The following is a 15,529-nucleotide window of genomic DNA, read 5'->3' as shown; positions in this document are numbered from 1 at the left end:
TTCATAGATCTATTTTTGAGGTTTTTGAAAGGCTCCCATAAATAAAATGTATTATTATCATTATCTAACAAAAAAAACAACAACCTTAGAGACAATTAAGATGGCTGTAAACATTTCTTACTGGGGATATTAGTGCTGAAGAAAAAACTACAGAGCCAGTTTTAATGAACACCTGAAACCTTAATGATGAAGATGACAATGGTTTTGATATTACTGATGATGATCATGGTATTGAGGATGGTTTTGTTTAATGATTACGATTTTAAGATGGTTTCTACACTGAAACTCAGTTTTTTTCAATGTTGTGCTTCAGACTCAGAACTGTTAGTTTGCACTGACAGATATTGTTTCCTCTTTTCTAGATCCTTGCTTTTGTACTTACACTTTGATGTACATTGCTTTGGATAAAAGCGTTTGCTAAGTGAACTGTAGAATTGGAGTTATTACAGTACTGTACAGTAGGAGTGTGAGCACAGCTGCCACAAGGGCTCGAAGAGCGCTCTGCACATTAACCACTGCAGTGTCAGTAATGATTCTGAACGTCCCTAATGTACCAGAAAGTACATTAACACATTAAGGCTTACACCGCCTCACAGACAGTTCTGGCTGTGATTTCCATCTGGGGCCTCAGTGTGTGTGTTACAGCTGTCTCCCACTGAAAAATCAACTACCTTTACTTCGAGAAAAGTTCAACAAAAACCTTTACAGACAAACAACACAGACTGAAACCAAAGATCAATTAAAAATGCCCTGTAATCATCCAACCAGTAACTTTAAGGCTAAACCAGGTTTTATGCCTTATAGTAAACGTTAAATGAACTTGAGCTTGTAAAGCACTTTTCTTATCTTTTACACCACGTCACACACAGTAACTAATCCCATTTACACGAGGCAGACGAAGCAGCGGGAGCAAATTAGGGTTAAGTCGCCTGAGGAGACATCGGACATGTTGCTGCAGGAGCTGGCAACTGAACCCTCAACCTTGCCGTTAAGAGACGACCACAACCGTCCTTTATTATATGAACATATTAGACTTGATACTTTCTGAGCTCTTTTATTTCATTTTCAAAAATATTTGCACTCACGATCATCTTGCACATACCTGCACAACTGTTCAGCTACACATGTTTTTATGCTTTTACGTTTTGATGTTTTCAGTCATTAAAAGGATTCATACTCTCAAACGTCACTATGAAATGTTTGCACGAGAAAGTGTTGGGACAAAAAATTTACCTGTTATAATATTGAAATTGATGGACCACTGTTGAATGTCTTGTGTGTCTCGGTCACATTTCAGACATCACTTTGAGTAAATGTGGTTTATAGACTTTAAATAAACTAAATAAACTGGCTTATTCGTCGAGAGAAGAAAAGGGACAATCATGTCGCGGTAACATTCAATCTTTTTTTTTTTTATGTAATTATAAACTTTACTGTAAAGCATGCAGGCTTATTAAAACAGCCTCTTACAGTACAAGCATGCCCATTCATAAAAACCTTTATTTTTCAGACTCATGAGTTTATAAAGAGATGAGAGTACTATGAGTCCAACTTTGAATTAACAACTGATTCTTGGTTTAAAAATACCGAGGTAAGAAAAGTGTCCAGAGAAAATAGAAATACTGGCTTTTTAGCAAGATCGTCAAACTGTAAAACATGTTTCCATCTGCAGGCCTCCACATCTTCTTCTTCTTCTTCTATGGTCCTTTTCTCCAAACCTCCTCTCCAGAAATATATGTGGCTTTGACAATGAGGTCATCATCCAGCAATACGAGATCTGCACACGCATCACACAATTGATTAACATTTGACAGTTGGAAGTGCAGAAACACTGCAGGAACGACGATGCTTCTATTGCTTATTAACCCTGACCTGCGTCTGAACCGTAGTCCAGGTTTCCCTTCTTATTGGTGATACCCAAAAGTTGAGCAGGATGGAGCGCGGCAGCTTCAAGAGCTTCCTCTACACTGCAGCCTGTTAAACACACACACACACACACACACACACACACACACACACACACACACACACACACACACACACACACACACACACACACACACACACACACACACACACACACACACACACACACACACACACACACACACACACACACACACACACACACACACACACACACACACACACACACACACACACACACACACACACACGGGCTTTAATAAAGTCCACAGTCCGATGGGAGACGTCCTGTTTCTGACATCCACTTTTTTTGCACAGTCTCTGTTGTCCATGTATGATTAAAACTTCAGAGTGCTGACTATACTGGGAACAAGACGTCTTATTCATAATGTCTCGTGGCAAACGATCTCAAGGATTCCCTGGAAAAGCAGGATGGATCTTAGGAAGTCACACATCTAAATCAGGGAAATCCTCCACCCTTCTACGAGTGTGTTCAGTTCACTGTGTGCTTCACATTTCACAACATGAATCCTTATTTGTAAATCTTTGTATTGTTACTGAACATGCCATCGAGGATTGAAAAAAAAAAAAAAGGTACATTTCTATTCATATCTTACAGGATGCTTTTTTTTTTTTTTTTTGCATTTTCCCTGTTTTGTTCTGGCGACCACAGAAGACAGGGTGTAGCGGGCTTCTATATGAAGCTGTTATGACTGTGAGTCTCTCGGATATTAAAGGGCCTTTGTTATTATTAGATTAGTGTGTGGGGTTTTGTGCTTCGCTTGTTTGTGCACCTGTCTGTCTTCTCTTTGTGCAGCGCTGCAGGAACCCGCCCCATGATTGGGAAAAGGCTGACGTGCACGCTGCCCACTGATTGGACGGATGCTGGTGCTGCGTGCCTGGCCATTATTGGAGGATAGCTGAGGAGGGTTCCAGTATGAAAGGGAGCTGCGGAAACATTATTCCTCACCAAAGAGAGACTAGAACCGAGAGAACTTGTGTGTTTTGTTTATGTAGGTTCATTGTGAGAATCCAGACTGATTTACACAGTCTGGTTAGGATGTCAGGGACAGTGGCCTTTTCTTTTGATGATCAATTTCTCCTGTTTTTCTAGCAGAGAGGTAGATAAGAAGCCTATATGTTATTTTCTTTATTTCATTTACGGTAAGGTTGTTTGATCAAGATGTTTTTGTAAAGGCCTCTTTCTGGAGTTTGAATAATGTTCAGTTGCCTGTTAATAAATGACTCATTGTGGATTGAACATTGGTGTCGATTGTGGCTCATCATTGGGAGTCAAGACTGCTGGTTTTCCCCCTGGCCGGTTAACTAAGCTATGAGAATGCACAAACTCACCTGAGGCCTGTTTAAAATGCCGTATACACATATCCATCGTGGCTATGCTGCCACAGAGTGTTTTCGTTCCTAAAAGATGGAAAGAATGAGGCGAGGAAAAACAACTTAATATGCAGAAAAAAGCTGCGCCTGAGTGTATATTTAAAGGTTTAAATGAATATTAGAACACAGACCTGCAACATAAGCGTGCAGACCCTGAATCTCTATGACCTGCTGGCCCAGAGTGTGGCGGCCGGGAGGTAGACCCATCGCTGTGATCGCATCAGTCACCAACACCAAACCTGGAAACACATTCAAGTCTTTAAATCAGACGCACAACAGTTCTTTTCTAGGTCTTCCTAAACTGTTGAAGGAAAAAAAAAAAAAAAAAAAAAAAAAAATCGGCTGTCAGCTGAAATTCTGCTTCATCATGTTTAGATCCAGCAGGGAGAGACGCTGAAGGAGAGTGGGAGAAACAAGCTGTTCTATTTTTACAGACTCTCTTAACAACCCGGAGAAAAAAAGCTGAAGAGAGAAAACACCAGCTGTTACTCCTCCTGATGATGGTTCACTCACTGGACTGTACAAAGTGTTTAGCTGGGAACATCAGCTGCAAACACAACCAAACAAACTCAAATGGAGAGTTTAGTGTCATGAACATTAAGGTCTCGGATGCTGCAGGAGAAAAAACATGCATCACTGTAAATTTAACGAAACCTGAAATGCCATCTGACACCAGAGATATCCTGCTGAAGGTTAAAACATTAAAAAGACATTTTTACACTTCAACTCTTTACTTTGAGGCTGATTCACATCTTTCTACAGGTGCTCTGTAATCTTTGGGTTTTTCCTCTTTCATATTGAGATCACATCCTGTTTGTTTCAATGATGTCTCTGCTATGCTGGTTTCTTCATGAACATCACTTTTCTATTCTGCAACATAAGTATTTCATCAGCATTTAAAGGTCCCATATTAGGCACTTTTTGGGGTTCATATATCTAATTTCTAATCTAATGTTTGGGGAAATAAAAGTTTGGTTTTATTTACTGCAGCTGCATGCAGGCTCTCTCATCTGCCTGTGTTTGCAACGCTCTGAATCCCCCACGATCAGGGTCCCTGGCACTGACACTTGAATCCACTTTCACTGACCTGCAGGGTGAGCTCTGTGAGCGATGCGTAAGGCTGCAGGATTGGTGTGGATCCCATCAGCTATCATTCCATAGTAGACCGTCCTGCCTGCAGGAACCTGATCGCTGGTCAGCAGACCCACTATGCCGGGGTCACGATGGTGAAACTGGATCACACAGGAGGGAAAAATAGAGAGAAGAACATTTTCCTTGAGTAAAAAATATAACCGACACTTCAAGGAGAAAATAACTGCTGGTTCACGCAGACAAGAAGCTGCTGGGTGTGCTTTGAAAGTGTTCACACATGAAAAACAATTAGCCAGTATGTCTGTATAAGAAGTGGCACTTTAAGGTTTCTCCAACAAAGGAAACTTCAGGTTTTCCTCTTTGCAGTATTATTTGCTTGAGTTTTTTTTAACCTTTTGGTCAAACGTTTCTGCAGTGGAAGAGTTGCACAATTCAGATCTGAGCATGTGCAAACAAGATCATTAGATACAGGGTCTAAAAGAGAACCAGTTTGGACTCACAGGCAGCATGGCATTAAAGAGGTGAGTGATGAAGGATGCACCGTGCTGCACGGCTTCCTCAGCCTGGGACAGGTTGGCCACAGAGTGACCTGCATGATACAAACGAGAAAAAAAGATCCTGTGAGTCAGATCATACAGTTACATGCGTCTCATCGGGGTGTGTTTGGGGTAAACTTATGCTCACCTAAGGACACAGTGACGCCCCTCTGAGAGAGCTCCCTCACCACTGATAGGCTGCTGGTCAGTTCAGGTGCCAGCGTCACCATGGCAACGTTGTCCAGGCTGCCATAGGCCTCCATCAGGTCCTGTAGTCCACCAAAGCGGAAGGTACGGAGAAACTGCTCTGGGTGAGCTCCTTTCTTCTCCACACTGATGAACGGGCCCTCCAGGTGGAAACCTGCACAGAGCAGATCGAGAGTGAAAAACGTGAACACACACACTGTTTGTTTTAAATTAAGACAAAAAAAAAAAAAAAAACCTTACTGCTGCCACAAAATTATATCACAGCCCCATGTTAAAATATACCATCAAGCAGGGTACAGTGTACCTGAACATGTGACTTTGTTGACTCTGATGTGTTAACGTTGAAAGAAATTTTACACTTTTGGCTCTTTGGTACTTTTTGTATTTCACTAAAATGAGATTGGTAAGAAAGACCACATCCACAGTTAACGACAGATGCACCTTAGCAACCAAGCTAGCCCTGTTAGCTGATAACTTCCGGCTTGCTTGGACCCATTCATTCAAATAGGGTTCCTTCTGGCTCTCGGAAACTGACATGGCAACCCAAAATGTTGTCAATAAACCAACCACGACGACGTGTTGACAAGTCCCATCCAAACAACTCAAAACCTTCAGTGTAGACGTTCAGTATTCTCGGGAACCCTTAGCTGCACTAAGACTTTTTTAATTAAGATCATTTAATCTTACCAAGAACTCCAGCTCCATGTTTTCCTCCATCGTGAACTTCGATTTGAGGCAGAACCTGGAACACACAATTTGACGGCAGTGAGCTCGACATCATTAGAGCTAAACAAACACAAGAAAATAATCTTTAAACAGCCTGTAATTTAGCAAAAAGAAATACTAAACTAGACTAAAACAGTCAGTCACTGCTTTATCATCCTTAATAATGATCTGAATGTTTTAACTGTTTCTTTGCTAGTATTTATTTACACAATGCTTATGTCACTTTATGAAAATCTGTCTTTAATAAAAAGGTTGGATTTGAACCCTTGACCACTGCGACGAGGACTACAGCCTCTGTACACGCTGCATGCAACATAACCAAGAATGCTTTCAAGCGCCCTGGTCTGGTTTGTTTTTGACGGCCATATTAAGGCGTCAGTGCTCAAGTTATGCATTTCATACTTTAAATGTTTTATTCTTTTTTTTTTTTTCAGTAGAATTTTATTTGCTCTTCAGACACACTCTGAACCTGCACAGAATCATCTTTGCATAGTTCTCTGTCCTTCTTTTGGAATCTGATGAGAACTGACAAAGGAGGAAAAACATACTAGTTCCACATATTCTTCGACATATTCAGAGTCTCAATAAAGGTTGAAGGTCACCTTGTGGTAGACAGCTGTGGGAGAGGTAACCAGAGTGGGACAGAAGGACGTCACGCCGTGCTCTAGGATCTTTTTGGCCACAAAAGAAACTCCACTGCTCACATCGTCGGACGCCTGAGAGAAGTCGATCCCGTATCCTCCTGGAGGGGGTCAGACTGGTGAGAACATTCTGAACATCACTGTCCAAAAACGCAGACGGAGGTAAGATCCAAACCAAAACTGGATGACAACAGAAATGCTCATCATGTATGATTATCGTTTTAGGACTCAAAGCATGTGCTTGACTTTTATTTGGAGATTCATGTTAACAGCAGGAAGAACTATTTCCTTAAGAAAGGAAACAGCACTTTTGTGTGTGTGTGTGTGTGTGTGTGTGCGTGTGTGTGTGCATGCTACCGTTGATCTGGGTGTCTATGAACCCCGGGGCGATGATGCTGCCTTCACAGTCCACACGTTTGTCAGCGTATCCCTGCTCATCAAAGAACAGCTTCTCTGGGTCTAAAATCCTCCCGTCACGCACCCACAGGTCCTCTCTGCACACACACCAACACCTCCGTTTGAACTGTGACAGCATTGAGAGTGTGTCTGTGTGCAATTGTGTGCGTCTGTGCGTGTTGTACCTCTGCAGTCGGTGGTCTCTTAGTATTCTGCAGTTGACGAACTGAGTGATGGGAGCGTCAGACACCGACTTGTTAGACGGCATGTTTCTCTCTTGGAGATCAACTCTTTCTGCTCTGTTTCAGATCATTGGAGGAAGCCTCAGCAGAATAAATCAAACGCTCCTATTTGATAGAGAAAATCGTAAAAAATTCCACACAGCACATCTCTCACAAAGTCATAAATCCTGAGGTGACACTGAAAACTGGACATTTAAAGTGTCTCATATGAGAGACACAGAGGCAGTAGGTTCTGTACTACTGACCTTTAACTATATTGATTGTTTTTTCTAGCAGGACTTACATAGTTTCCCGATGTTTGTACATAGTGATATTAAAGATCCTTGTAGCAAAATGTGACATTAATAGAAATATGTCACAAAAAGGTTTATTTATTAATTAAACCCTTTCTGAATTATACTTTTCTTCATTTTAATTCCACTTTATACATGTTTTTTGTTTTCACTAATGTGATTCACTTGATTTAAGCTACTTAGGTGAACCCCTGTTGTGTTAAGTTGCCTGTGTTGATAAAGAGACTTTACCTTTTTTTTAATCTTGGGATGAACATATAGAGAGGTAAGGTCTGTCTACTTTTAAACTAGCACTGTTTATCTGATCACAGATGAAATGATTATCTGATTATCTTATCAACGAGGGTGCAGCAGCTGACTTTGACCTCTGCCTTTTTTTTCTGTTAGCTCTCAGTATAATAAAAGAGTAAAATAAATGGAAATAAGCTGTAATAAGTCAACATTTCCGTCATCTATCAAATCATATTCAAACACAATACCAGTAGTCTGTCTTACTTCTAGCTGTCCTTTGTACCAGGAAGGAAACGCACAGCGCCAAAGTCAATAAAGAAAACAGACAACTTAAATCGTCCTTAGCTCCAACTGCTTTACCTACCTTTACGGGGGAAAGGGAAAGTAGTCAGAGATTTGTTCGAGTCCCGTTTTCACTTCGGCATACACAAAATGCACAATACGAGCCCTATTTAAGTAAGATTTTAACCTTTCGAACAGTCATCATGTGGCTTCCTACAGAAAACCTGCATTAAACGACGATACTTTTCAGCCGAGTCCCCGAGTCCTGATAGGTCTACATGTTGTTTTTAAACAAAGAGCGTAGAAATGCTGCATAAATAACAAAAGCAGTGTTTTACTGAGGCACTGTACGTCTATAAATTTGGATCTAGGTCCAGTTGGAAGTTCTGCTGAATCTGTCGAAAAGTAACATGGGAAACGGATGTCATGTGACAGAAGCGGAGCTGCAAGTCAGCTGATCATAACAAACAAAAAACTTCTGTTTACTGACTGTTAAAGATGAGTAGCCTACTGTAGATTAAACGTGATGGAATCATGTCATGTACTTGCTTTAAGATGGATATCATAATGTAAAAAAAAAAAAAAAAAAAAAAAAGTTTATAATGACGTTAAAGTTTTCTTCTTTAATTTGTTTGTGAAATGACAGTATTGTTTTCAGTTTAACAAAGTAAAAGTAAAGCATTAGGTCTATTCTTAAATTGAGTACTAAGGTAAATTACGACAGTATCCTCAGCGTCATATGGTTCAATTGTCAGTAGTTAAAGCCGTGAGCCAGTAGAGGGCGCTAACAACATTTACTTACAAGAACATCACAAACCACTTAAACAAAAACTTCACTGGATTTTTACACTTTTAAGCTGAATGTCTCATTTTCCAATTAAACACAGAGTATGAGCTTGTAATTATTTCCTCAAAATTTCCTGATGTGGGAAAATATGTACACTCCTACTACCGGCTACCACTTCACTGTTTGAATTTGTGTGTAATCTGAGAAAACAGGTCTTCACTGCAAAACTACAAATGGACAAAGTTTAGAAAACTTTGTACAGCTACTCTTATACTTAACCTACATTTATTTTAAAAATAAACTTTTGGAAACACTTTAAATTAAATTAAGCATATTCAGTCAGTATCTTGCTTATTACTTTCTTGCTAACTCTGTAGCACACTGGCTGCCATTTTTACCGCTAAGTGCTTCTTAGTACCTTATTCTACATGACCCTATTCTATAGCTTATACATTTTTATATGAACATTTTGAACAGGTCTGTGGTGAAGATTTTTTCATGATAATTTTTGGTTCAAATTTTTTCATGAACATTTTCCACAGATCCGGTCAACATTTTTTCATGCAATTTTTGAACAGGTTTGCGGTCAAATTTTTGTCATAAAAATATTGACCAGGTCCACAGTCATCATTTTTTCCTCATCATTATGCATACATTTTTTTTCATCATCATTTTGGACACATAAAGGTGCAGATTCTGATTGTTGTGACAGTGCCTTCCTTAATGCCAACACGCATATTACCTTTGTTTAAGAGGGGTTTAGGAAAGAAAGGCTTGACAAGATAACTGATGTAGTCCAAGAATACTCTATCCTCAGTTTAATATAGTTAAATTATCAATGCAGGAGGTGTGTGACACATGTGAGCCAGTAGAGGGAGCTAAAGCGCAACATTTCTTTCAAATACTTGACTTTTCCTCTTCTAAGCTTTTTAAGTTAAAGCTGAACACATAGGAAAATGACTTTTGGTAGTTTTTGTACATGAATGAGTTGTAATTTTACTGAAGTTAAGTATCTGAACACATCAAGTATGGACACTGTCTCAGTGACTTCACCCATTGAATTCTGAAGTGGAGTTTAGAATCCACACAGCTGCTCACTGTATTCAAAATGCAAACTCAAACGTACTTATTATTGGCTAATTGAGAAAGATTAAAGAGGTGAAGATGAGGCAGGCTTAATGAACGTATTGGTTACTTGAACACACCCTCTTGCTTGCGTTTTCCAAACAACAACAAAGCTGAGTAAGACAGTAAGTGTAAGTGAAGGCCAGCCTCCTAGCACTCAGCTACAACCTACCATCTACTTTAAAATAGCCGCTTCAAGGCATTTTAATATAGGATCTAAGAAGGAACAGCGTAAAATGGACAATTAAAGAAGTACTTCAACATTGGCTTCATTTCTCAAGACCAGAAGTTTCTTCTTGGAATAGATTAGAATAAATTGTACAGCACTGTGGTATATGTGTGCAGGTGCAGGGCCAAATATAATCTCACCTGACCTGTTGGAGAAGCTGAATTATGAAAAAAAAACCTATGGAGAAGATGTTCCTGTTACCAGGAAGTCCTGTACCAAACTCTGTCCACCCCCCACCCGCTCCAGGCTTCAGTGCAGCAGACCCCTCCCCATTCCTGAAAGTCAACAATAAACCACATTTCCAGTAAGCCGGATACCTCCCCAAGTCCTGCTCATCCCCATGGAGACCACTACGAGACTCCGCAGGCCTGAGTCCTCTGGCCAATCCAGGCCACCCAAGAGAGAGAGAGAGAGAGCCTATATTTTACCCGATATGGATCAAAATGTACATCTCCATGAGACACAGCAAATGCTCCTTTCTGTTTCCTCTGTTTGACACAAAGAAAAGACTTGGCAGCCTCTCTGGTGCATGTTTGAGAGCAGAACCAGCACTCAAACAGAGAGTGGCCGTGGAGTACTATATCTTACACCCTCTTTTGTGGACCATGACGTCAGCATTCCCCTTGGAACGGTCTGAGTGACACACTAGCTTTGTTTTGGAGTCGCCACATCTCATTCACGGCCTGCTTAACTCCTGAGTCTGAGGCTGCGATGTGGCCTTTCAGGATCCCTGATTTCTTAATCCCTTGGTTTATAAAACACTGAATAAGCGGCTGTTTGTATGCTCAGACCTGGGGCGGTGGGGTGCTTCTGCTTTATGGGAACTGTTGACTTGCAAAACACGCCCTGAGGATACGAGTGACTGATACACGGAGGGATGACTGCCAGCAAGGTCATGGAGCGAGGTCAGTCGTAATGCCCCCAGAGAGATGGCCTTAAAAGACAGCAAAGAGTTCAATTTTTGAATTAAACAAACTTAAAGTAGGCTTATCTTTTTTATATAACCCAGTAAACATCTGGCATCACCAAAACTTTGTCTCAGCACTGTTGCCTCAAAGCAAGAACCTCCTGAGTTACATCCTATATATTCCCTTTTATTGTGTTGGGTTCTTCTCTGTGTACCCACGTCATCTTAAACATGCATGAGTGGATCATTCAAATTCTTTTCTGCACCTCAAAAGGCCCACTAAATATTATCATCATTCGTCTACATTGGCACAACTTTTAAATGCACAATCAGGAAACAAGACATACAGGAAAAGATCCCATTCATTATAAGGTCAGTTTGGACAACTGGGACAACAACATTGTGAATCTAAATGTTGTTGATCCAAATCCATGTTGGCGCAACCCAGCCATAATAAAAAAATGGCACTAAGGGAACTGCATTAAAAGTGCAAGCCATCCATGCAGGCAGCTCTCCTTAACATTAACATTAACACAGTTCTATTTGTTTCTCTTCTGAAGTAAAAGATCTGAATAATTCTTTCTCCACTATCTTAAGGAAGAGATTCACCTTGTGACACCTTCATATACTCTGACATCTAAGAGCTCAGCATTCTTTGTAAACACATCTCAAGCATTGGGGAAAAGGCCAATCCATTAGCAAACAAAGCCACACTGAGAGCACAAACACCTGACATCCTCAACATTATCTGCCCTCCCATTCCTGCAGTCACTGCTACGGCTTCACACTCACTAATCTGTTAAATCTGTTGTCATTTGTCCTCATCACAAAGGCCCACCCTCCTCTTCAGCACCCCTTTTTCTCTTCTGAAGTAATCCATGTCTTCCAGTTGTTTACTCCTCTACTAATAGGATAAGGAGAAACACAGTTATCTGAGGCAACATTGTTATAGTTTTCTCTGCTTTAAAATTTGTCCTAAAGAAAAACAATCGCGCACACGCACACACGCACGCACGCATGCACACACACACACACACACACACACACACACACACACACACACACACACACACACACACACACAAAATGTGTTGTATAAAGTCAGATTACACTAAAAGTCACACTGTAGTATCAGCATGTGTGATTAATTGGGATAGAGTCATGACTGTGCTGGGGTTTTTTTTTAGCACTGCAGCACTCTCTCTCAAGGGATACTGCTTCGATGAAAAAGTAGTTTCCCAAACCCCTGGATAATGTTTGGCGACCTTACAGCACTTGATGAAATCATATATCCTTAAATTAATTGTAACCCTTCATGAGCAATGAATAACACTTACAGGTGGCTTCATTAACATCAGTTGAGCTTCCCACAGGCTTTCAGCCTCTTCCTAATTCAAGTTGAACTCTGAGGTACTCTGTCTGAGGTACTATACTTGTTTGTGACTAGAAGGAATCATTTAGGATACTATGGACCTGATAAATTTGGAGGTTCAAAAGCATCTGCAGCCTGTAAGGTCACAAGCCTGCGCCTCCTCTACTCGAAGAGCTTGTTCTGGAAAACTCTGGATCAACCTCCTTGGTGGGGAGTTTATGAGAAGAAAAGGGGAGGAGGAGATGCCATCCCGGTTTTCCCCTTTCCCTTTCTTCACCCCCCCCCCCCCCCCCCCCCCCCCGTCCTGCGTCTCAGCAGCCTGTTTGCATTCCTCTCAGTTAATAAGTGTTTGTCTGATCCTTGGCAGGGGGTGTAAAGACCCCCTCCGACACAAACACAACGGCCCACCCCCCCTGACTCACCCAGCTGTAAACATGACAGGAGCGACGCGGCGAGGAAAAGACGAGTTGGGGGTTTGAGGTGTCATAAATTTCATCGACACACTGCTCGGCCATCAAGTAGAATTAATAAGCAAAAGGCTGGAACACATTGTGTGGGACACTACAGAAAAAGAAATAGATCACACAAACACATTTAAGGTCTGGTAAGGAAATCATATCTTGGCAGTTTGGATTAATAACTATCCTTTTTGTGTTTTTTGATGTTTTAACTGTTTCATGGATGTTGGAAGAAGAGATGTTTGTTCAAACTGTCAGTTACCGTTGCTGCAGTTTTTTCTCCCTCCTGCGAAGTAAATCATTTGCAGACTAAAGAGGTTATTAGATCACATATTAAACCTTAACAAAGAACTACAGCGTTGCTTTTCACAAGTCTTTTGAGGAAGAGGAGGTAAAAGGAAATGGGCTGATGGTGTGCGTCAATAGTTATGTGTTTTATTTTTTCCACATACGTTTTTCATATAAAGCTGCAGACTCCAGAATGAAGCCTATGAGGACAAGCTAAAAGATGAGGTTCCTCTGACAATTACATGGACCAAGCCCTGAAAACAATTTAAAACCCAATTGACTGACGTGCAAAAATACACATTTGCATGCAACACAACAATATTGGATTTTTAAAAGCACAGGGTTCAGGATAACAGTAAAGGGTTGAATTTTGATACCTGTTTTGATACTATTTATGCCAAAAGTAAAGTTTTATGGGCTTGAGGATAGAGTGCAGAAAGGGGCATTGCTATCTAATCAGGTCATGCCTGTATGGAAACTCTAGGTTTACAAAACTCTGTACGCATTGTTTCTTCATGGTGCACATTGTTTGATATTGTGTACCTTGTAACTATGGAGGTTGTGAGGTTACAAATTTTCCATCAGGTCCTTTGGTTAGGAATCCTTCAGGAAAGTGTGATGTCGTGTGATGAAGCCACACAGTGTACTTGTGGCATCACATAGGGTCCAAACACTGGTCTTACCATAGTACTGTAAATATGAAAGGAGACAGGGGCGCTTCTATGGTCTGTCGGGGCCCAAGGCAAACATTCCTTGGGGGCCTCATTCAATCAGCGCCCATTATTACTTTTAAATAAATAATGCATGCGACACTTAGCAGAGCATTAAGAGTAAGTGCTGTCAGATGGGGCCCCATTAAGGAGGTTTCCTACTGTCATTGCAAAATTTGTTCATTTGGTGGCAATGCTGTGGTTTAAAGTTTATCTGCCGTTGGGGGTCCCATACTGACCTGGGGCCCCAAGCAGTTGCCTGCCTTGTATGTCGGCAAAGCAGCGCCTCTGAATAGAGGAAGCCTGAGTGACACTGGAAATGCTGTCTCACCCTCACTTTAGTGAACTTAACCAAAGTCATAGTGCTGAAGTGAGTTTTAATCGAGACATGAGCTAATCAGACCAGTTAGTTTTTTTGAACTGAGCTGTAAACATGTTCATTTCTGCACTTCTTTTTGCACTTCTGTAATGGATTCATTTTTCCAAAACCACAGGTTGCCACTCGGGTTTTGAAGAATTAAGAAGTCTATTGTGACCTCTACACACATGACATAAAGGACTTTCAGCAATAAGTTCAGATGACACCTGATTGGTTCCAATATTGCAGTAAAGCCCATTGTGTTCCTCCTCTTCTGTTCTCCACACTGATTGTTTTCTTGTGACTTGTCAGTGAAACATCTAAAATAAAACACATCTCGCAACTTGCATGGAAGAGAAATCAAAACCAGAGTCCTGACTTTAACTCCACAAACAGACCGCGGATCCTGACTCTGGTCTGGGGTGAAGATAACAACACAAGGTTCTGTGAAATCACAAATCCACCAGCAGCCATTAAAAAGTCTCACTGCAACAGGCTGATAACAGAATGAGAAAGAGGGACATGTTTTAGAGCAGTGCCAGAAAAATCCACACTGAGAGCTTTTTGAGAACCATCCTGGAGGCTCTCTCCCTCTGTCTCATGTCCATTCTGATTAAGGTCATTTTGTGGATGCATTAAACACAAACACAACGGAGAAGCGGCAACAGTGAATGGGGTGGCTTCAGACCCTATGAGGGCTGCTGGGGGTAGAAATATCTGGCTATGTTTGGATGCAAGGGGGTCCCAGGCTTGGGCCAGGCTTGACCGGGTGTGTGCAGAAGAGGCCTTTGTCTATGTTGTCGCCACGGCAGCTCACCAAATGAGGGTAGAGTCTAAGATATGTAAAGCAGCACAATTTCAAAGCTTTCCCTATGCTGTGGAACAAACAAAGAAATAAAGAAATCAAATTAAAGTTTGGAAAGGAGTGTGAAAAAAGCGCAAAAAAGAAGGAAAGTATATCCTCTGTGGTAAATGCTTCTGCACCGAGCCAAGCTGTGTGTTGGAATCCGACGATGAGAAATGGAAGAACAAAAAAGCCATTAAAAAGACGGAGGTGGAGGGAGCCTACTATGCTCTTGTTTGCTTGCAGTGGTATTTTATTTTCTCATTGATCTGGTCCAAACTCTGCAGCCGGCCTGGTGAGTCTCCCGCCACGCATTGAGAGGCAGGTCTGGGCATGCCCGGCCAAGGTCAAACTGTGGCCGCCAAGAACGCCTCAACCTGCCCCCAGCTGCCACGGCCCTGTTTATGTTTTTTTTTTTTTTCAGTCCTCTGCCTCCTCTGGGATCGCCTCAGCAGCTCGTACTCTCGGGAGACTTAAGCAGCAC

The 15,529-nt window shown here is 41.3% G+C and overlaps 1 protein-coding gene across 1 annotated transcript; it reads right to left on the bottom strand.

The window, feature by feature from the left end:
• Positions 1-1,190: 1,190 nt before the first annotated feature.
• On the bottom strand, positions 1,191-8,418 carry amdhd2 (amidohydrolase domain containing 2). Its single transcript, XM_079365889.1, has 12 exons — positions 8,050-8,418; positions 7,105-7,266; positions 6,881-7,017; positions 6,485-6,624; positions 5,844-5,898; positions 5,098-5,310; positions 4,914-5,002; positions 4,409-4,553; positions 3,453-3,560; positions 3,280-3,348; positions 1,873-1,974; positions 1,191-1,777 (listed from the first exon to the last, which is right to left on the bottom strand). Exons 2-12 carry the CDS (start codon positions 7,185-7,187, stop codon positions 1,698-1,700), a joined length of 1,221 nt encoding a protein of 406 aa, XP_079222015.1. The 5' UTR covers positions 7,188-7,266; positions 8,050-8,418; the 3' UTR covers positions 1,191-1,697.
• Between the last annotated feature and the right edge of the window lie 7,111 nt (positions 8,419-15,529).

Source organism: Symphodus melops (genome assembly GCF_947650265.1).
Source record: "Symphodus melops genome assembly, chromosome: 17".
In the NCBI taxonomy this organism is placed as follows: Eukaryota; Metazoa; Chordata; class Actinopteri; order Labriformes; family Labridae; genus Symphodus; species Symphodus melops.
Note: the sequence above shows the minus strand (reverse complement) of the source record. Positions and strands in the feature narration are given on the sequence as shown.